This window comes from Alternaria novae-zelandiae (genome assembly GCF_023758075.1).
Source record: "Alternaria novae-zelandiae strain BMP 2774 chromosome Unknown scaffold_14, whole genome shotgun sequence".
Classification (NCBI taxonomy): domain Eukaryota; kingdom Fungi; phylum Ascomycota; class Dothideomycetes; order Pleosporales; family Pleosporaceae; genus Alternaria; species Alternaria novae-zelandiae.
Window position 1 is genome coordinate 175,632 of NW_026056974.1, and position 19,857 is coordinate 195,488.

Sequence of the window (19,857 nt, forward strand, 5' to 3'; positions counted from 1 at the left end):
CGTTCTACTAATGCTGAACATGTGGCTGTCAAAGCTAGCATCTTTTTGGAATGATGATCTTCAACATAAGTAGCACGAATAACGACTCGAACGTCTCATATGTAGCGATCTATACTTCGGTGGTGTCGGTGCACATACTGCAGTGTTCTCAGCACGGCTATCGGTGTCAGGCCTTCTTTGTGATGTAGTTCGGCATTGTGTAACTACAGTCTTTGGGCGTGTTCACTACACGACCCATCGTATCGTTAGTCCAACGCACCTTTCGCAAGACAAGCATCTGTATTTCCCAAATCACAACTATCGTACCACAAAGCCACATTACTAGCTTAAGCCCTTAGATCCAGGACTTTATTCACTCGTATCATGTCCAGCACGCAAAGCCACAACGAAAAGATCAGCCTTCCAGACACTGGAGGCTTCACCCATCCGTCAACTCCACCTCCACTTTACGCGTCAACAAGAGACTCTTGGGAGGAGGCTAGCGATAGTGCCTCTGATGAAGAACGCGCGTCACCCACTCCAAACCCAACGATACCCGCAACCCAAGCCAAAGCCCCAACATCTTTCCCCAAACACCTCCCATACCGCCTCCCACCGCCGCCCCTGTGGAAACGTGTGTGGCTTAGCGATACTTTTCGCATCGCGATGGCCTTATCCTGCTTCCTCATCATACTAGCTGGTACAGCCACAGGCGCAGCTTTTCTCATAATCTTCTTGCAGAAGGGAAGCTTTCACCTGAAGGATGGTGCGACTATGGTGCGCTCTACAAGAACGATAAAGGTTACTGTGACTACTGTTATCAGTGAAAGAATGAAAGATACTGGGACAGCAATGATGACGACGATGCAGACAATACACGCTCCGGTGACTACTGGAGTTGGTGGACTTGGGAAAGAGATGGGACCTGTGACGACGACGATGATCTAGAAGGGGTGTTAGTGGGTTGTTTATTGAGATGCGAGACGACTACCATACTGGGTTGTCCCAAGAGGGTCACTAGTAGGACGTAGCCTGTGGGCACGTTGTGTTGATGTGATTACGGGATACAATATAGTAGACACCGACTTGCTCTGCGCTGTGATTTGTAACCGTGACTGCGATACAAAATTGCTTTACTGACTATATTCAGCTTTGTAACTATCGTACACAACCCGTCATGATGGCCTGAAGCCTCCCAACTCACCCATCCTAAGGCGGAAATCGTGAATCCCAGCGCTCTCCGTATGTTCCAAAGAGATATCTAAGACGTCTCTCAAAGCCTTCAACCGTGAATGTAGCATTACCTGGCGTCATGACATACCTCCAGGGACCTTCATGCATGACCGCGAAGGTGTCACCGCTATCGTTCTTGACCTGTGAAGCGGAATACGCCGGATTGACGACGACATAAATGTGGATACCGAGCTTATGAAGGCGTCGAAGCAGCTTGAAGAGAACACGCAGAACGCGTCGCACTTTGCGGATGGTCTGAGCCTTCGTACCGTGACCGGTCTCGACGATAAAGAAAACCTTGGCGCCTTTGCTGAGTCTGCACAGTTCCTCAAGGCGAGTGAGGACAACCTCACGGTTTTTCAAATGATGCTCTGTCACCAACAAACTCAACCGTCCTATTTTGGAAGTAAGATCGAGGCCACCGCGCTCGTCGGTTGCGTAGTGCTCGAAGACCTTGCCCAGTAGCTCGTACCGAGCGCGAAAATCGAAACGGGCGTCTTGATTTATCAGCTCACGTATGATATCCACGTGCAGTCCGATGCCGGTGTATTCCTCCTCGAAAGCGTGTCGTAAAGTCGAGAGGCCATTGACGAAAGAGATCTTGTTATCCTTGCTGGAGAGGAAAGTGACAGAGCTTTCGGTCAAAAGATGCCGAGCAATGATGTCGCGTAGTTCCTGCGGTAGTCGTTGATGGACAGCTTCGCAGAAAGGGCGGCAGTGAGCCTTAGCCTGAGCCTCTATCTGATCGGTGAAGCTGGTCCGTGCCAGGTGTAGATCTCCTCTCGCCTTCCTCAGAGCTTGCTTCTCTCGAATGAGCCTCGCTTTGGGGTTCGCTCTCTTCATCTGATCAAGTTTGGCCGCCTTGTCATTGAAGGTTTCGCTAAGACTCGCGATCGTGTTGAGCGTCCTGTCAACATGTCAGCCTTGTGCACGCGGTGAGCAGAAGCAAGCCTACCTTTTGGCCTCAATACGCCAATTACCGGAGCTCATGACCCCGGTAGTGGCCACAACGGCGTTCTCTTAGGGGATGCTGATGGAAGCCTTGCTCGTCGATCTGATGAGAGGGGAGGGACAGTGGAAGTTCCCGTTGATGCACACAAAGTCGCGATAGGTTCAGCGAGTGACGGGACGAGGTTCTCGGTGGTGGCTTAACGTGATAGGCGTGCTAGCTGTGGTTGTAAGGAAGCGCGACAAAGTTTGGTGGTTGTTGTTGATTGCGCACTAGATAGCGCAAACGGACGCCGGGGCAGTCACGGCCCTGCCAGCACGTGGATGACGCGTGACGAGACCTGATACCGACGAGCCAAGCATAACATCAACAGCGCGCATTACAATCTGTGAGCCTTCACTGGTGATGGCCTCCAATGTATGTCAGCTGGGAGCCAAAGGCTAGTAAAGGGTTGGGCACTCACCGCCAAGCCATACCTATGGCGTTCACAGGCATGCAGTTTGTTTCCTGCTCCAACGTATCCATCTCTTCTAGACGATACTGAAATTCGTCTACCAAGCCGCGGTAATCTCCAAAACCAGCAACGCTAGCACCCACAACGTAGCCAGCATTTCTCAACCGGCACAGACACTCAATCATGGGCGCCGTACCCTCCAAGAGGAGAGTAGTTTGACAATCATCGGGCATCGCCGAGGTATCCAGATACTCAAGAAGAATGAGTATCGATGCACCGGTTCGCAACTGAAACAGTAGCTCGAGATCTCGAATTTGTTCTTCCCAGCTTCGAGGAGAATACATCCGATAGAGTATAGTACTGGGACGGTCTTTCTTCGGGTCGAACGCTAGAAAATCTGGAGATACGACGATACAAATCTTCGTAATCAGCTGATAACGCGGGGAGTGTATACAAGGGGCGTCCTCGTTAAGGAATCGCCTCAGAGTGGATCTGAGGCGCCACTGTATATTGAAAGTGTTTATGCGGTACCAAACAGCCATCATCCTCGCCAGCATGGTCCTTCCGACATACTCGACGTTCCAGTAATGCGCGGCTGGTTGATGGTCTCCATAAGCATATATGGGCTCGCAAGTTCCACCCGCTGCGACGCCCCTGCGACTGTGGCCTATGACGCGTTCGATGATCATGTCACACAACTCTGGGGGCAGCGAAATGAGGATCTTTTGGCACATGTACCTGCATGACGCTCTTCCATAGGTATCGAAGATTTTCAAATTTTGCATGGCTCGCGTGGCGGCCTCATTTTGTCCATAGCTATTGAAGGTTCTCATCTCTTCCATGGCTCTTCTGGTCGCCTCATTTTCTCCAGAGGTATATCGCGTTTTGATATGCTGACGGGCCCTGGTGGTTTGCGTCAATGCTAGTCCGGATGGGCGAGGATCGTCGGGACTTACGCAAGAGCCTGTTGATACAGCTTCTTCACTTCTTCAGCAGTTGTTTCTTTACGCATGGTGTGCTCCTGTCCGGGTGGTGATGATCTGCTTGGGGTGCGAAAAGATGGTGCGCAAGGACGACTTGACATCGTGCGGGGCTAGGCAGCAGCGCGGGTATCTAGATAGCGTCTTGGCACTGTAACACGCATGCGCGGGGCGCAAATGTCATCCCAGTTGGATCGTGACATTGGCAGCGTGAAGTAGTAGGTGGTGTGCGTCTCCTATTCGTTGTCAGCCGAGAGCCTACCGCCATGTTCAACCGGACACTTACAGCCATACCAGATTTGAGCCATCTTCAGTGGAAAAGCAACTTCGCGTATCATTGGTCGACTTTTCCGAAACCGAGTCATAGAGTGAGCCGTTGTTCGGCCATGTTGATGATAGCATGATGGCGGTGGAAAGGCCGTATCCAGCAGCCGCCAAACGCGACAGTACCTCAGCTATAGTGGCGGTAAACTCACGCAATACCTTTCTTTCGTGATATGCATATCGATCTGGTGTCCTTGCGAGTATGGTGTAGTTATGGGGTACAATGACATAGACATGGATGGAGGCGCCTTCCTTCAACAAGAACAGGTGCTCCAGTCGTTCCAGCATGCGTGTGCGGGATGCGGAGTCCCTCACCACCCCTCCTCCCGAGGGTTGCATGTGAGTTCCCACATCTCTGAGGTCGAAGGCGATACTGATCTTTGTGACAAGCAGCTGGCGGGTTGTGTCCAAGGGTGCTGGTTGAGACGAAAGGAAGCGTTCGAGATAACCCAGATCCTGGCCTATGTGAAAACGAACCAAGCGATACCAGACTTCGAGTATCTCTTTCGAGGTCGCGTCGCCAACTTTCTCGGCTTGCCAGTAGCGAGGGCCCCCTTTGGAGGATGTTGGCTCGCTTGTTGGCAATGCGGCAACGTCGCGTGTTATTGAAGACAAGATATACTCGTAAATCATGTCTCTGAGTTCCCTTGGTAGTGTCGCAATTACGTTCTCGCAGAGCTTCCGACATGCAAACTCGTGATTGGTGTTCATGGCCTTTGTGGCAGAGCGTCCGGACATTTCCATTTCGTGTTGTGAGATCCTTACAGCAGTGGCGAAGCAGCCAAGATGAATCGCAGGCGCGCTTTTCGAGGCGGAAGTAGGATAGAGCGTCAAGATTACCAAAAGTACCCGTCGCGATGAGAAGCGGAAAGTCAGGGGCGCAGAGCGGGGTTATGTAGCACCTGCGCCTCGGCGCAGGCATATTCACGACAGGCTGCATGGGTACCTATTGTTCTGCTTTCGTTTGTTTTGATCCACATCCAATCCATCAAAATCATGTGTCGTTCAGGCTGGCGACTGTGGTTTTACTTCATGACAGCTTGGAGACCGATGTGATGCGGGGGCTCCCTAGGAAGCTAGGTAGCGTGGAAGCTAACCAGGTCTGGGCAAACCTCACGCGTGATCACGCGCTTCTCGGCGCGTCGTCCCCCGCAGCTGTTCCAGGCCACCTGGTTGACACCCCAAAACGTCGCTCGGCTTTCCAAAGTTGCTATCGTCGATTGCCATGTGACTTCGCGTGACGTGGGGTTCAGCTAGCGGATCCCAACGCGACTCTTCGCTCCGTGCAACAAGACCGACCGCGTCGACTGAGCAGCACCTCCACAGCCTCCACCACCAACACCAGCAATCTGAGAGCCACACTCTCTCGCGCAAGACGTAGATATGCCGAACACCAAGAAGCTATCTGATGGCGAGACGTAAGTGGAAGCCATCCCAAGTGTTGGAAATGTAATGACGCATTTGCAGTCTGGAGCAACGCCTACGCCATTACCTTCGAGCGAAGCAGAACCGTACACAAGTCCTGTTGGCAGATGACCAGCGTATACGTGACAGAATCAACGAGATTCAGGCCGAGAAGATGTTACTCGAGGATGAATGTATGGTGCTCGAGGATGAGCTTGAAAGTAATCTGAGGCAACGTCTCGAAGATCCTGAGGGAGAGCCACTTCTGCAGGAGCTGATGGCAGTGGAACAAAGCAAATGCCGCCCGCTATGCGAAGCTATGCAGCTGAAACTGCCACGCGAAATTCGCGACATGATCTATGAGCAAGTTGTGGGCCCCTCAGCCTGGCACAACGGCCAACATACCGTACCTGTGGTAGCATCGAAGGATCTCGGTGTCTCGGACGCATTCAAGCTTGTCAGCAACAGCATCGGTCTGTTGGCCAGCGGCGGATATGACCATTTTGGCGAGGCCACACGGCAAGAGTTGGCGGAGTACTGGTACACAAGAAGTACATTCGACTTCGGCACAGACTTGCATCTCCTCAAAGCCTTCCTCAACAGTGTTGCTGCCGGTACTAGTTGCAAAGCTCTTGAGATAGTCCGCCAGCTGGAGATTACAATCGACTGCAACGACGAGTTCGAGCCGGAAACCGAGCGACTTCTGGCCCGTGCTCTGGCGGATCTTACACTACGGATCCAGCCGGCACGATTACGAATTTACCTACATGACATCCAGGGCGTTGTGCGCTATAATGACGACCGACTCCTGATCTTACTACACAATGTCAGGCAACTGCTTCCGGACCTTCCTGGTTGGACGATCGAATTCGTTGTGCACATGGTCACGAATGACTGTCGATTATCGCGAGGATGGCAAGGATATGCATTCGAAGATATCATACCAGGATATCATGTCAACCTGATGATACCTGGGAAAACAGCTATGTCACTCGATGAGTGGTCGGACAAGTTCAGACAAGTAAGGAATGATCTTACCGTGACATCACTATGCAAGCTGACTTTGGAATTACAGCTTCGGAAAGAGCTTGAACAGTACTATGACGATACACTGCACGAAGCAGATGACGAAGACGAAGAAGGGGATGAGGATGAGGAAGAAGACGGTACTGATGACGAGCGCGACGAATACATGCCTCTTGATAGAGATGAGCTTCTTGAAATCGAGAAAGAGTTGTGCGAGTGTCAGGAGGATACGATTATATGGCGGGCCTTGGGTGCCCGATGATTTGTGGGCTCCGCTATCCAATGGGTGGCGTGTCTCCATAGTCGCCAAGGGAAGATTACTAGCTACCTTTACTTGAGATCAAGGGCCTAACGACTTCATCTTTTACCTTCAATCACTTGGAGACGGACTCACTTGCTAGTGACCTTATCCTCACCGCGCGGCTACCGACTGTCCCTTGATCGTTGGTCTACTATTTAATCTGTCTCTTGGGCCGACTCTCCTTCTACCCTTCACCAACCCACATTCTGAATCACCTACCAATATGGCCACTTCAGGAACAACTCCAAGCACGAGTGAGCACCTACGCGTGAAGTGCAACGAGTAAGTCGTATTCACCGCTCCTTAGCCATCGCTGATCTTAGTTTTCAGGGCGCTGAAGCAAGAACGCAAGACCGAGCTCCAGCTGGCGGCTGCGAAGACCAAGGTCAAGAAATTGCGACGCCGCTGCAAGAAGCTCCAAGAGACCTCTGATGACGACAAAACCAAGACGGCCGACGCGTTCCTGGCCTTTGCAAAGAACGACTGGCTAGAGTTCTGTACCCAAGTCCACAAGACGTTCCCGCGCGAAATTCGAGACACCATCTACAGCTATATCACTGGTTTCAAGGATGTCAGCATCGATTGTGACGAACACGGAAACCTTGAGCATACCGACTACGGTGCCTTGGCGTGGGGTCTTGAGGTTTGTCTCGATCCTGCGTATGATGGGGCAGACCACTGGTGGAAGCCCGAACACGTCGGCCCAGCGATGGTCCGCGAACTGGGTGAAAACTTCTATCGCACTTCCTGCTTTGCTTTCCAGGGAAATCTCGCAGGCTTCGGCCAGTTCCGAGCAACAGACGTATGGGATTTCGGCTTTCCGCCAGTCGAGTTTGTCTCCAAGGTGGATGTCAGTATCCTCTGCGGCGATTACAAGTTCGAGCTTGTCGATCGCCCGAACACCAAGGTGCCCGGCAACCACCATACTTTTCAAGCGTTTTCAAAGTTTCGCAAGAACAACAATGTGGGCACCAAAAACACTCAGAAACACCTTCTCGTAAAGCTAGAGTCGCTTTTCGGTTTCAAACATGGCACAGCGCTTACCATCAGGCTCTCATCACGTCATGGCGCAAAACATACTCCGCTTGAGCAACAAGAGTGGATGTCGCACAACGTAGTTCCTGTCATCCTACCCGTTCTCCAACGGCTGAAAGACGCGGGTTCCCGGGTCCGTACAGTGCTCACAGCGAGTCAAGCTAGATCACACGCCACATTCACTTCGGAGTGGGGTCAGACTTCACTCGAGAGTCTCACTAAAGAGTTCTGGGAGGTACGTTTGAGGTGCTAATTGCGAGTTGGTTTTCTATGAGCTAACATTTACAGTATGTCGACGTCGAACAGAAGCGCATCACACAAGCTGAGCTTGATGGGGAACCCTTCGAGGATTCTGATTATGGCGCTGCCTTTGGAAGCGACGCCGCCGACGCCTGGGCAATGAACGCCCCCGACGCCTGGGGTGGGATATCTTGGGATAATGCTCCATCCTGAGTATCCAATGATTGTCCATCCCGGAGATAGAATGACGACCTTACAGATGAGCGACATCGATGATGTCGATTCCCAAAAGCGCATACCAACATCTCTGCTTTGACTCTTCTAGAGATCCCAGTGGTAATCCCTTTCATTTATGCGAGCGGTCACATTCTTTTCGATTCAATCATTTCCTATAGCGAAGACAAGGTTGCATAGTTGCTCTCTGCGAACTTAGCGGCCAGGCCGTGATGAGACAGTCTTTTGGCATTTCCATCTCCTCTAAAAGCTTTATAGTTACTTTGGTTCAACTCCGGTATCTAGACACAGCAAAATTCACTCTACTCAATGTAAGCCTGCGCTCTTCAAAGACTCCGTGAAAGTGACATTATCCACCATAACGGCCACAAAGTGCAAGACTGACCAGGCGAGGGAACCACATCATGACGCAATGATTGCGGGTGGTCTCAGTCTCAGTCGCCAGGCAGATGCACGACCGTTTCTCTCACTCCTTTCCTCGCCTACAAATTGGGGTGCATCCTCGGCATTGGTCGCCTGGTCTCACTACACGGTTCCACACCCCGCTTCAACCACTACTTCAGCTTGCTAAATCGTAAACATTACAATCCACCTTACTCGTACCAAAATGACAGCCCCGTTACGGCCAGAAGAACAGGAGAAGCAGCTCCGCGACAAGTGCTACAAGTAAGTCCCGCACGAACATCGCGACACATAGCTACTGACATACATCAAGGCAACTCCGCACAGAGGTCAAGCTCAAACAATGGTGGATCAAGGAGAGTGTGCAACACGAGGCTCGTAAAGCCCAGCTGCAAGCACAGAAAGATAACACCATCAACGAACTGAACAAGTACGCTCAGGTCACTTGCCGTAGCCTCTGCGACAAGATCTTCGAAGTCTGTCCACGCGAAATACGCGATTACATCTACGCGTACCTCCTGCCCAACTCCCCGGTCGTCCTAGAGCATTGCGACCATCGCGATTGCGATAGCAAGCCCTGCGCCAAGGGAAGCGAAACACTGTATTACTTCGTTGAACCCCACAGTCATCTCTTCAAAACCGCATACGTCATTCCAGAATTCTCCGTAGAGCTGCTCGAAAAGTACTATCGCACATCCACGTTCGACCTACGAGACCAATTTGCAAGGCTTGGCGCTTTCCGGAGCTTGGATAGGAGAAACCTTGGTGTAATACCAGCCAACTACATCCTCAACGTTTCCTTGTGCATACAATGCGACAAGTACGACTTCGACGGGGTAACGGCACCGTTGACCATTCCGTACGGGAGACATCCGCTCAAACCCCGGCGAGCGCTGCTCGCAGACCTCGAAGCACTATTCGGTTTCAAGGCTGACACTAAGATCGATTTACACCTTCTTGTAAACCGTGACTGGTTGTCGAATGCGCACGACGCCGAATACTGGGAATGCGACACCGTCGTTCCAGCTATCCTGCCGACGCTGCGTAGGCTAGCTGCTGCTGGTACAAAGGCCATGTTGTGTTTTGATCATTTTGGGTGGGGGGTGACTATTGATCGTGGAGACGTCACGATGGAGGAGATCAAGAGCGGTTTGTCGAAGAAGATTGGAAAATGAGCCAGTTTTGACAGTTCCTTATGTTGAAGCTGGCAAAAGCTGCTGGCAATGCTAGGCGATGGGGTTGTCTGCTCCTTGCTTCTTTCCTTCCCGTCCTAACGGGTGTGTTTTGCCCTCGAATATATGGGTAGAGTTTTCGAGGACCTGATGGCTGGCGTAAGCGGAGTATGCTGTCGATCGTAAGTCATGCAGGGTCCAGACTGCAGACGCAGGGCGTGAGTACCTGAATAAGCGATCAGCAGCACCCTGATAGACCACCATAGTACGACTTCTTGAAATAGGAACACGTTCTCTTCGCGATCTTCTTCAATCTTGAGCAAACGACAAAGTATGTGCATCGTGATGTACGCAATCCCAAGGACAGATGAGATTGGTGGTGTGGGTGCTTGTACATGCGTGCACCTTCGGAAGCGTGCTTTGAGGTACGTCAGCGAGCTCGTGGATGCGCATCTTGAACGATGTTTTGTCAGACTAACACAAATGATAGAGCACTCTCCGAAGAAAATGTACGCAAAGCGCGTGTCGCAAGACTGCAGGAAGAGCTTGCAAGCCTAGAGAAAGATCTCGCCAACACCACACCATCAACAAGACACGCAGTCGAACAAGTCGCTCGGACGGAATGCCAGCAGCTTACCAACAACATCATGACCAAATTACCACGTGAGATTCGCGATATGATCTACTTCCACCTCAGCACACGAGACCGCGAGCTCATCGAGCGCGAACACTTCCGGACGACCCTGGATCCGATAACGAGGCTCTACTCCTACGACTTCAACAGATGGAAAGCACAACACTTCCCCGCGCACTACTGGAATACCGATTACGTTGGCCAGCCCTTCTATCGCGAGCTCGTGGAGAACTACTACCGAACAAGCACCTTCCTCTTCGGCGACGACCCAGGAGTAATGAAGCGTTTCCTCACCACCGACGAGATGAAACTAGGCATTCTCCCAAAATCACTAGTCTCCAGCGTCGAAATCGGCCTGAATGCCGTCTCGCATGACCGCGGTTCGTTCCGCGCTTACATGTTTGGCATACCCAAGTCACCGGAGCGAATGCGTGAGGCTCTCGATGGCATCTTTGACCTGAAGCCTGGCGCTAAGATAGTGATTCGCTTCGTGACGGAGGCGAAGACTAAGGAGGAGAGAGATGAGCATTGCAAGGGGGCGATGGCGATGCTATTTGACGACGCGCAGGTGGAGAAGATGAAGATGTATAAGGTTAAGTTTGTGGTGGATGAGGGGCAGGTTTGGGACTTGGCGGAGGCGATGAGGGAGGAGTGGATGGGTATTCATGGGTGAAGCCTTGCTACGAATAGAGAACATCAGTCTGAATCTGCAACCAAATGCTGAGGACGTGAGAGTAATGGGCAGCGTGTGAGGGAAAGCTGCCCAAAGAAGGCCGCTAGCGTGTAACTCCTGTCAGCTCCGATTGGCCGAAGCATACGCCATCAGGGCCCGGGGGAAGGAGCACCCCGCCATGGCAGAAAATGTTATCGCGACACCCCTCAGCGCATGTTTCTACGCGTTAAACATTTTCCAAACTTGTTCAAACCTCAATTCCAGCCTCGCACTTCGTTTAGACGCGTCTCAATTCCATATCGCAAGATGGCTGGCGTTCCTAGCACTTACGATGGTACGCACCTTCCGTCCCGTGCTCGTCGGGCCAGATGCTTACCCTGTATACAGCGCCCGTTCACATTGCCGTCATAGGCGGCACTGGTATCTCTTCCCTACCAGGCTTCACCCTCGCCGCTACACTCGACGTCGACACACCATGGGGCAAACCATCATCGCCCGTCTCTATCCTCCAACACCCGTCGCCCTCGACCGGCAAGCCTATTCCCATCGCCTTCATCTCCCGACACGGCCTTCACCACGAACTCGCGCCTCATGAGGTCAAGAACCAGGCTAACATAGCCGCGCTGCGACACATCGGTGTACGCACCATCATTGCCTTCTCCGCCGTTGGTTCTCTCCAAGAAGAAGTGCGACCGCGCGACTTTGTCGTCCCCGACCAAATCATCGACCGTACAAAGGGCATCCGGCCATTCACCTTCTTTGAGGGAGGCATGGTTGGACACGTTGGCTTTGGCGACCCCTTCGATAAGCAGCTATCAAAAATTGTCAGGCAGTGCGGACACGCGCTGGAGGGAGACGGCATCACACTCCACGAGAAGGGACTCCTCATTTGCATGGAGGGACCGCAATTCAGCACACGCGCCGAGTCGAACCTCTACCGTTCATGGGGCGGCAGCGTCATCAACATGTCTGCTCTGCCTGAAGCAAAGCTCGCGCGCGAGGCTGAGATCGGATACCAGATGATCTGCATGGCAACAGACTACGACTGCTGGAGGGGCGACGGCTCAGAGGACGTCAATGTGGAGATGGTCATGGCACACATGAAGGCAAATGCTGAGAACGCCAGGCGATTCGTTGGCGCGGTGCTGAACGAGCTCAGCAAGGAGGAGCACACGGAACAGGTGCTCGCTAAGCACCTCGACGGACAGATGAGATTCGCAGGCGCCATGACAAAGAAGGAGGGACGCGGATCAGAGGCTGAGAAGAAGCTCCAATGGCTCTTCCCTGGCTACTTTGACTGAACGCCAAATGCTACTAAGCGCGCCATTGACAAAGGCGCATGACATTTGACTACGATATACTCCGATATTAGTGACGCGAAACCACCTACCCCGATCAAGAATCTATGCATGCACCCGACGGCTGACCAAGGTTCTGGAGGTAAGACGCAGCCAGAGGCGCCGATTACGGCAGGTCGATAGCAATGGTTACCCCAAAACTCCAAACAGAACTCCATGTTTACATCATGGAAAATATGCATTAGCCGTATCGATAACTATCCGTCGCCAGCAGCCCGTTAGACATCCGCGGGCACTTGTCAAGCTCGATCCCACGATTCTTTCCCTTAGCACCTTCCTTTCTCGTCTATGATCTGCATTGCTACCTGCCGCAATCGCATTTGCAGCTTCAAGCCTACACAATGAACTGTCGAGGTGTTTGTAATATTGAGGAACGACTGAGTGAGAGACCCAGGCTTACAGGCTACTCGAGTATCTTGTTCGGGTGACACCGGTGTATTGCGCTGATCAGGTACCAGGGTGTGGCGGGTCAATCAGATGGACAGTACCTGCATGCCAACCATTACCTCGCAACAACGGCCACAAATTGGAGGGTGACACCGCATATCTGTATTTCTTATCATGCAGATCGATACACTTCCAGGATTGAATTTGCATTTGCACCGCGGGGAAGACGCGCGCGCAGCATAATCCCGGTCAGACATGGGTGCACGGCGGCAGTCCTTCTCGGGTCACCACGGGAAGCATGACTATAAGACACATGATATCGTACACAGTAATAAAGCAGCTCTTGCTCGATACCGCATCCACTCGTCACTCTCCTACCGAACGGTAGCATTCGCAACCGTCATCATGGTTTCGGCGTGGTTTCTAACAAAGGTCTTTGTGGCTTTTGCGCCGCTGACGACGATTGTGTACGCACAGTACAACGTCACTACACCTCAACTGCCTTTATTGCTGGATGCTACCGCAGAGGACTTGGCTGCTGGTCTTGAGGCTGGTGACTTTACAAGTTTGGATTTAGTCCAGGTAGGTTCCCGGTTTTCTTGCCAACATGTGTAGGCATGGATCTACCTTGGACAGCATCGCTGACATAACGTAGGCTTATGTGGGACGCATCATCGAAGTCAACAAGACTCTGCATGCAGTATTGGAGATCAATCCAGATGCCTGGACGATCGCGAAAGAGTTGGACGAGGAGCGAGCTTGTGGAAAGCTTCGTGGGTAAGTTGTGCTGCAAGAATCTGCATGATCCTTCGCTGACTGAATGCAGCCCTCTCCATGGACTACCGATTCTCATCAAGGACAATATCGCTACCGCTGACGAAATGAACAACACTGCTGGATCTTGGTCACTGATGGGTGCCAAAGTCCCACGTGATGCGACGGTCGCTGCGAAACTGAGGGAAGCTGGTGCTATCATCCTCGGCAAGGCCAATCTTTCGCAATGGGCCAACTATCGATCTTCGAACTCTTCGAATGGATGGACTGCTCGAGGTGGTCAAACGTATGGCGCGTATTACCCTGGCCAAGACCCAAGTGGCAGCAGTAGTGGTAGCGGTGTCGCTGCTAGTCTCGGTCTTGCCTTTGGAACACTCGGCTCAGAGACGGATGGATCCATCATCTCCCCCAGCCAGCTTAACAATGTTGTCGGCATCAAGCCTACTGTCGGACTTACAAGCAGAGCACTTGTCATCCCGATCTCTGAGCACCAAGACACCGTTGGGCCAATGGCCCGCACCGTCAAAGATGCAGCCTACATTCTCCAAGCCATCTCCGGACCTGACAGTTACGATAACTACACGTCTGCGATTCCCTGGGCGAGCAATGCAACCAACGCCACCAAGCCCGACTACGTTGCTGCATGCACTCTGGATGCGTTAGAAGGAAGGCGCATCGGAGTACCGCGCAACGCTATTGGCACACCCAGTCCCCAGTCCGCGCCCATCTACGCTGCCTTCACAGCCGCTCTCGACGTCCTCCGCTCCGCCGGCGCCGTCATTGTCGACAACACCAACTACACCGCCTGGGACCAGTATCTCGAATCCAACGCCGAAGGCATCGTTCTCGACGGCGACTTCGTCCCCAACCTAGCGCACTACCTTGAGCAACTCACATACAACCCCAACGACGTCCACAGCCTAGAAGACGTCCGTAACTTCACCCAAAACTTCCCCCAGGAGGATTACCCCGACAGAGACACAGCAGACTTTGACAGCTCCATCGCGCAATCCCAAAACTTCTCAAACACCGACATAGAATTCTGGGAAGCCTACCAAGAAGACCTCTACCTCGGTGGCGAAGGCGGGCTCCTCGGCGCACTATCTACATACAACCTTGACGCCGTCGTTGTTCCTTCGCGCTCTGCATCTGGCATCTCCGCTATCATTGGTGGACCTATTGTCACTGTTCCGCTCGGTGCGCTGCCGTCCAATACAACGGTTGTTACGAACTCACGCGGTGATTTGAATGCCACGGCACCGAATATTCCGTTTGGGATTTCTTTTGCGGGTGCGCTGTGGAGTGAAGAGAGTCTGATTGGCTTTGCGTATGCGTTTGAGCAGAGGACTATGGTTAGGACGAAGGTTGTGCCGTATATTCAGCCTAGTATTGAGATTGAAAATGTGGTTGGTAGTTACTAGGTATGGTGTTTGACCAAGCGAAGGACTGCGATGCGGAACAAGGTTAGACCGCATAATCAGCGAGTGGTGAGACGGGAGATGTAGTCGGTATTTATTACATCAGAAGCGGGACAATAGATTTGAACTTGTATAAGGCTTGTTGAGCGGTCGGGTAGATATGTGTGAGCTCGGTGGGTGGTTGCCACCGATTGTCCGATGGGTATTGTTGCGTCTTACATCATCGCAACCACTACGTGCTGTGATTTTAAACAAGGTAATTAAACATCTAGCAGTGGCTTATCTTCTAATTTGCTTTCTATTAGTCTAATAATGCTATAGCTTTATTCGCTGTATAGTAGGTGTAGAATAAAGTTATTTCTTCGCGTTTAGCCTATATAAGATATATATAAGACTATATTTACTTAAATATAAATTCTATTACTTAATAGCTACTACTATTTTTATTTCTTTTTATTTTCTAAACTTTTAGTTAACTTATAAATTATAACTATAAAAGTAGTTATTAGTATAAACTTTCTAAAGTAAGTAGCTATAAGTATTACTTATAAAGTATAACTTTTTAAAATTTATTAGTATATAGCTAAGCTATTTAAGTTAATAAAAAAAACTTTTTACTATATTTTTTTTTTTAAAAAGTTTTTAGCTTAAAAAGTATTACTTATATAGTTAGCTATATTTATAGTAAATAGTATTACTATATACTTTATAAATAGCTATAGTAAATAAAGTTTTTTTAAAGCTACTACTTATATTAATTAAAAATACTAGTATTTTTAAAGCTAGTATATATTTAAATTAAATTTTTAATACTTTTTAAAGTACTAAGTAAAGTAAAAAAAGTAAAAATATTAAAAGTTAGTATTAATATTTTATAAAAGCTAGTTATAGTATTTTAAGTATTAGTTTAAAATAGAGCTCTTAACCTAGACTCTCTAGTCTAAGTTAGAATAACCTACCTGCGTACGCCTACTTAATATAGCTCTAGAGCTCTTAAGCCTACTAAAGCTACGCAGCGCCTTAGACGCCTACTACCTTAAGTAGCTATCTAGCTAGCATCTTTATAATATATCTATACGCCTACCTATATCTATATCTATATCTATACCTATACTTATACGCCTACCTTACGCGCTACCTTATATACTACGTAATATCTAATTACTTATATATACTATACATATTATATTATATTACACGCATATACTAATATACTAAATATAGCTTTATATTTAGCTACTCTTATAGAAATACTATTACTAGTAATATTATAATACTACTTATACTAATATAATACTTAACTAATATATTATACGCGTCTTATAAGCGCTACTTAAGTAACATAAAAGTATATCTCTAGACTATTCTATACCTTAAGCGCTTTTATAAACTTAGTTCTATAAGCTTTTAGATTAATCTTATTACTTACGTTATAGCTTAATAACTCTAGTAGCTTACTTTACTCTACTATAAACGCCTTTTTTATACTATTTATATTATTTATTTTTTATAAGCCTACGCTGCGTAGCTATATATATATATACTATATACTTACTTAATTCTTTATATCTCTAAAGAGATATATAAATAGTCTAAGCCTTAGCACTAGCCTTAATAATAAAGCTTTCTTATTCTTTTTATTCTTCTTACTAATACTAGCTACCTTTCTATATACTACTATCTCTACGTTTAGAGACTTAAAGTCTACTTTATTTATAATTCTATTTAGGTATACTCTTAATACTACCTATTATTAGCTATATATATATATATATATAATATAAAGATACTTACTAGTTATAACTAGTTCTAGAATAAAAGAAAACGTTATCTTATTTAATACTTTTAAATATTTAGAAGTTTTTATAGATATTTAAGAATACTTTTCTTACCTTAAAGTTTTTATAAATAATATGCGCTTTTTTACTACTACTTTCTTATAACTAGACTACTCTCTTAGCTTTTACTCTTTAAGCTCTTTCTTCTACTTTAGCTCTTTAGCTACTACGCTTTAGAATATAACTTAAATTAATTTAGAATACTTATTATATTCTAGCTACTTAACTTATACTTACTATAATTATACTTTTTATTCTGTTTATAGCTACTATAATTACGCTTACTACCTCTTCTAGTTTAAAATATAAAAATTTAAAATACTAATATAGTTATATAAGTTATATAAGTAATAAAGATACTAAAGTATATATTTTATATTTTTTTATAGTTAACTTACTTTAGTATATATATAATTTTAAAATTTAGTTTTTTTATTTTATTTATAGTATTATAATAATATAAAGTAAAATAAGCTACTTATAATTTTTAAATTATATAACTACTATATACGTAAAAGTACTTCTTACTAAATAAAAGAGATTATAATCTTTAGAGTAGGTATAGAATAATATTTGTACTCTTTGTGTTGCTAGTGCTATATTAACAAAGTAAAAAAACATTAACCTTGTATTTTCCATCCAAGATTTCCTGGACAAAGCTCAGGATCAACCAAGCTTGTTTTTGACACCACTCCAGCGTGGCTGTTTACCCAGTCTCGGCGTTAAGCGGACTTAGCTTATGCTGGCTGACAAGATCGGGAGGACGTGAGACCTTTGTGGCTTGATGTCAGTCTGGTATACGACGTGAGGTCAGTGTCATCCCAGGTCTGTAACTGGATTCACGTGTAGCTGAGTTGTTGACGTGGATGGGATCAGATATAAAGATGGGCGGGAGGCAGCTGTTGTGAGCAACAAAGCCCATCAACCCCTTCTGCCAACTCAGTCAAAGAGATATCGCTCCCTCGCACTTATATAACTTTGGAAGCATCAAACACTATCTGCAATGTCTTCCGCAACCCAGCAACTAACGCACATCCGCAAAGTCGCCCTCGTCGGCGTACGCCCCTCCACGTCCATTCCACCGTCCATCCCACTAACACCATCAGGGCACCGGACAAGTCGGCTCCCACATCCTCACCCACCTCCTCGCCACGGGCAAACACCAAGTCACAGCTCTAACCCGACATACCAGCACCGCCACGCTCCCCACCAACCCCCACCTCACCGTCGTCAAGGTCGACTACGACGACGACGCAGCCCTCACCTCCGCCCTCTCCAACCACGACTTCCTAATCATAACCCTCTCCGCACGCGCCCCTCCGACTCTCCACTCCCGTATCGTATCCTGCGCTGCCGCCGCCAAAATCGGCTGGATCATGCCTAACTACTTCGGCTACGGCATCGGTGATCGCGCACTCAGTGGCAAGGCTGACTTACCTGCCAACTTCGAGCGCTTCATTGACGATGTGAAGAGCACGCCAGGACTCGATTACACAGCACTTGTATGCGGCTTTTGGTACGAATTCAGTCTCGCAATGGGCGAACCGTGGTTTGGCTTCCGGATCCGCGATAGGAGTATTACGATGTATGGAGACGGGATGAAGAAGGTTAATGTGAGTACGTGGGAGGCTTGTGGGAGGGCGGTTGCGGGGTTGTTGTCTCTTCCCGTGTATCGTCAAGATGCCACCGATGGTGTAGCACTGCAGAAGTGGAAGAACGAGGGCGTTTACATTTCCTCTTTCCTTATTTCCCAACGCGATATCCTGGATAGTTTACACCGGGTGCTCGGGACGCGAGATGCGGATTGGACGATCAGATATGAGGATGTGGAGAAGAGGTTTGGGGAGGGGATGAGGGAGTTGGGAGAGGGGAAGATGTTGGGGTTTGCGAAGGCGCTTTATGTGGGGGTTTGGAGGAGTGAGGGGGCTGATTATGAGACTAGCGGGGGTTTGGATAATGGGGTGTTGGGGACGGAGAAGGAGGATTTGGATGGGGCGACGAAGAGGGCGGTTGAGATGGCGTTGGGGCCGATGGGGGATGTTGAGGGACAGTTCAAGTAAAGCGACTTGGTGGGTTGTGGGGTTGTGACGTTGTAATTTGAGCAAGAGAAAGCGCGATGATGAGATCGCAGATGAGGAGTTGTGTAGCTAAATTCGATGATGCCGTTGAAGGAGCGATAATGCGCCTCATACAAGGGAAAAACTAAACAGGTCTGCAGCCTACATTAACATAGAAACCTGCAAAGTACGTGCCCTAACGTCAATGTAGGCTCTAGACCTATTCAGCTTTTCCCTAGGTTAACGTAGATGTACCATCGGCCATCATGGTTCATGCCCTAATCATTCGGCTTCTACCCCTCCTACATCCTCTCGTTAGCATCTGCCTCCCCTCACTCATTTAAGACAACTTACCAAGATTTCTCCGACTCGATACGCCTATTTCCAACTCCTACCCTTCTCTATCTTCCCCTCGCTCACAGGTGAACCAAAAACATTCCATTGCGTGGAGCTTCCGCGCATCTGCCATGCCGGTTCTTCGTCATTCTTGTCATGTGACTTCCTCTCCTTCCAGTCTTTCCAGCGCTCGCGCAGCGATCTCTTTTCCTTGACGTCCGACTCAGGCTCGGGCTCTGCCATGAGGGCAGCGAGGGTTGATGCGGGGACGCCACTGCCTTTGTGACGCGACTGTGCGAGCGCAGAAGCAGTCTGGGGATTGACGGGTGCTCCAGTTGCGGTTTTGCCATATTGCGGCGGTGGCCTACGTGAAGGCTTGGGCTCGTAGGATATTGGTAGGTCTGGGTCTGGACTCGGTTTTGTGCCCGACGATGTTGGGGTCGATGTCGCAATCTCCTTCGCTTTCTCGCTTTCCTTGTCCTTGGAGTCCATCGCGTGGAGAGCGCATACGCGCAATCTCAGCGTGCGTTAGGTTCGAGGTACGTTGACTGTTTACAGGGTACAAAAACAGGAATCTGGCGGTGCTCATGTATAGGCAACACAATGTTCGCGATTTATGCTACCTTGCAGCTGTAGCGAGCTGGAGTCA

The 19,857-nt window shown here is 49.0% G+C and overlaps 7 protein-coding genes across 7 annotated transcripts; 5 read left to right on the forward strand and 2 right to left on the reverse strand.

The window, feature by feature from the left end:
• Positions 1–1,188: 1,188 nt before the first annotated feature.
• J4E88_006926 (uncharacterized protein) lies at positions 1,189–2,202 on the reverse strand (the record flags this gene model as incomplete). The annotated part of the gene is made up of 2 exons (XM_049400548.1): positions 1,189–2,119; positions 2,168–2,202. The coding sequence occupies 2 exons, from the start codon at positions 2,200–2,202 to the stop codon at positions 1,189–1,191; spliced, it is 966 nt and encodes a 321-aa protein (XP_049253496.1).
• A 3,100-nt stretch (positions 2,203–5,302) lies between these two features.
• On the forward strand, positions 5,303–9,736 carry J4E88_006927 (uncharacterized protein; the record flags this gene model as incomplete). The annotated part of the gene is made up of 6 exons (XM_049400549.1): positions 5,303–5,337; positions 5,387–6,559; positions 6,981–7,920; positions 7,974–8,106; positions 8,774–8,825; positions 8,875–9,736. 6 exons carry the CDS (start codon positions 5,303–5,305, stop codon positions 9,734–9,736), a joined length of 3,195 nt encoding a protein of 1,064 aa, XP_049253497.1.
• Positions 9,737–10,194: 458 nt separating this feature from the next.
• On the forward strand, positions 10,195–11,040 carry J4E88_006928 (uncharacterized protein; the record flags this gene model as incomplete). Its single annotated transcript, XM_049400550.1, has 2 exons — positions 10,195–10,201; positions 10,226–11,040. 2 exons carry the CDS (start codon positions 10,195–10,197, stop codon positions 11,038–11,040), a joined length of 822 nt encoding a protein of 273 aa, XP_049253498.1.
• A 306-nt stretch (positions 11,041–11,346) lies between these two features.
• On the forward strand, positions 11,347–12,341 carry J4E88_006929 (uncharacterized protein; the record flags this gene model as incomplete). The annotated part of the gene is made up of 2 exons (XM_049400551.1): positions 11,347–11,374; positions 11,428–12,341. The coding sequence occupies 2 exons, from the start codon at positions 11,347–11,349 to the stop codon at positions 12,339–12,341; spliced, it is 942 nt and encodes a 313-aa protein (XP_049253499.1).
• Positions 12,342–13,190: 849 nt separating this feature from the next.
• On the forward strand, positions 13,191–14,980 carry J4E88_006930 (uncharacterized protein; the record flags this gene model as incomplete). The annotated part of the gene is made up of 3 exons (XM_049400552.1): positions 13,191–13,367; positions 13,441–13,562; positions 13,612–14,980. 3 exons carry the CDS (start codon positions 13,191–13,193, stop codon positions 14,978–14,980), a joined length of 1,668 nt encoding a protein of 555 aa, XP_049253500.1.
• A 2,838-nt stretch (positions 14,981–17,818) lies between these two features.
• J4E88_006931 (uncharacterized protein) lies at positions 17,819–18,637 on the forward strand (the record flags this gene model as incomplete). Its single annotated transcript, XM_049400553.1, has 3 exons — positions 17,819–17,872; positions 17,922–18,428; positions 18,587–18,637. The coding sequence occupies 3 exons, from the start codon at positions 17,819–17,821 to the stop codon at positions 18,635–18,637; spliced, it is 612 nt and encodes a 203-aa protein (XP_049253501.1).
• A 613-nt stretch (positions 18,638–19,250) lies between these two features.
• On the reverse strand, positions 19,251–19,700 carry J4E88_006932 (uncharacterized protein; the record flags this gene model as incomplete). Its single annotated transcript, XM_049400554.1, has 1 exon — positions 19,251–19,700. The coding sequence occupies one exon, from the start codon at positions 19,698–19,700 to the stop codon at positions 19,251–19,253; it is 450 nt and encodes a 149-aa protein (XP_049253502.1).
• Positions 19,701–19,857: the final 157 nt, after the last annotated feature.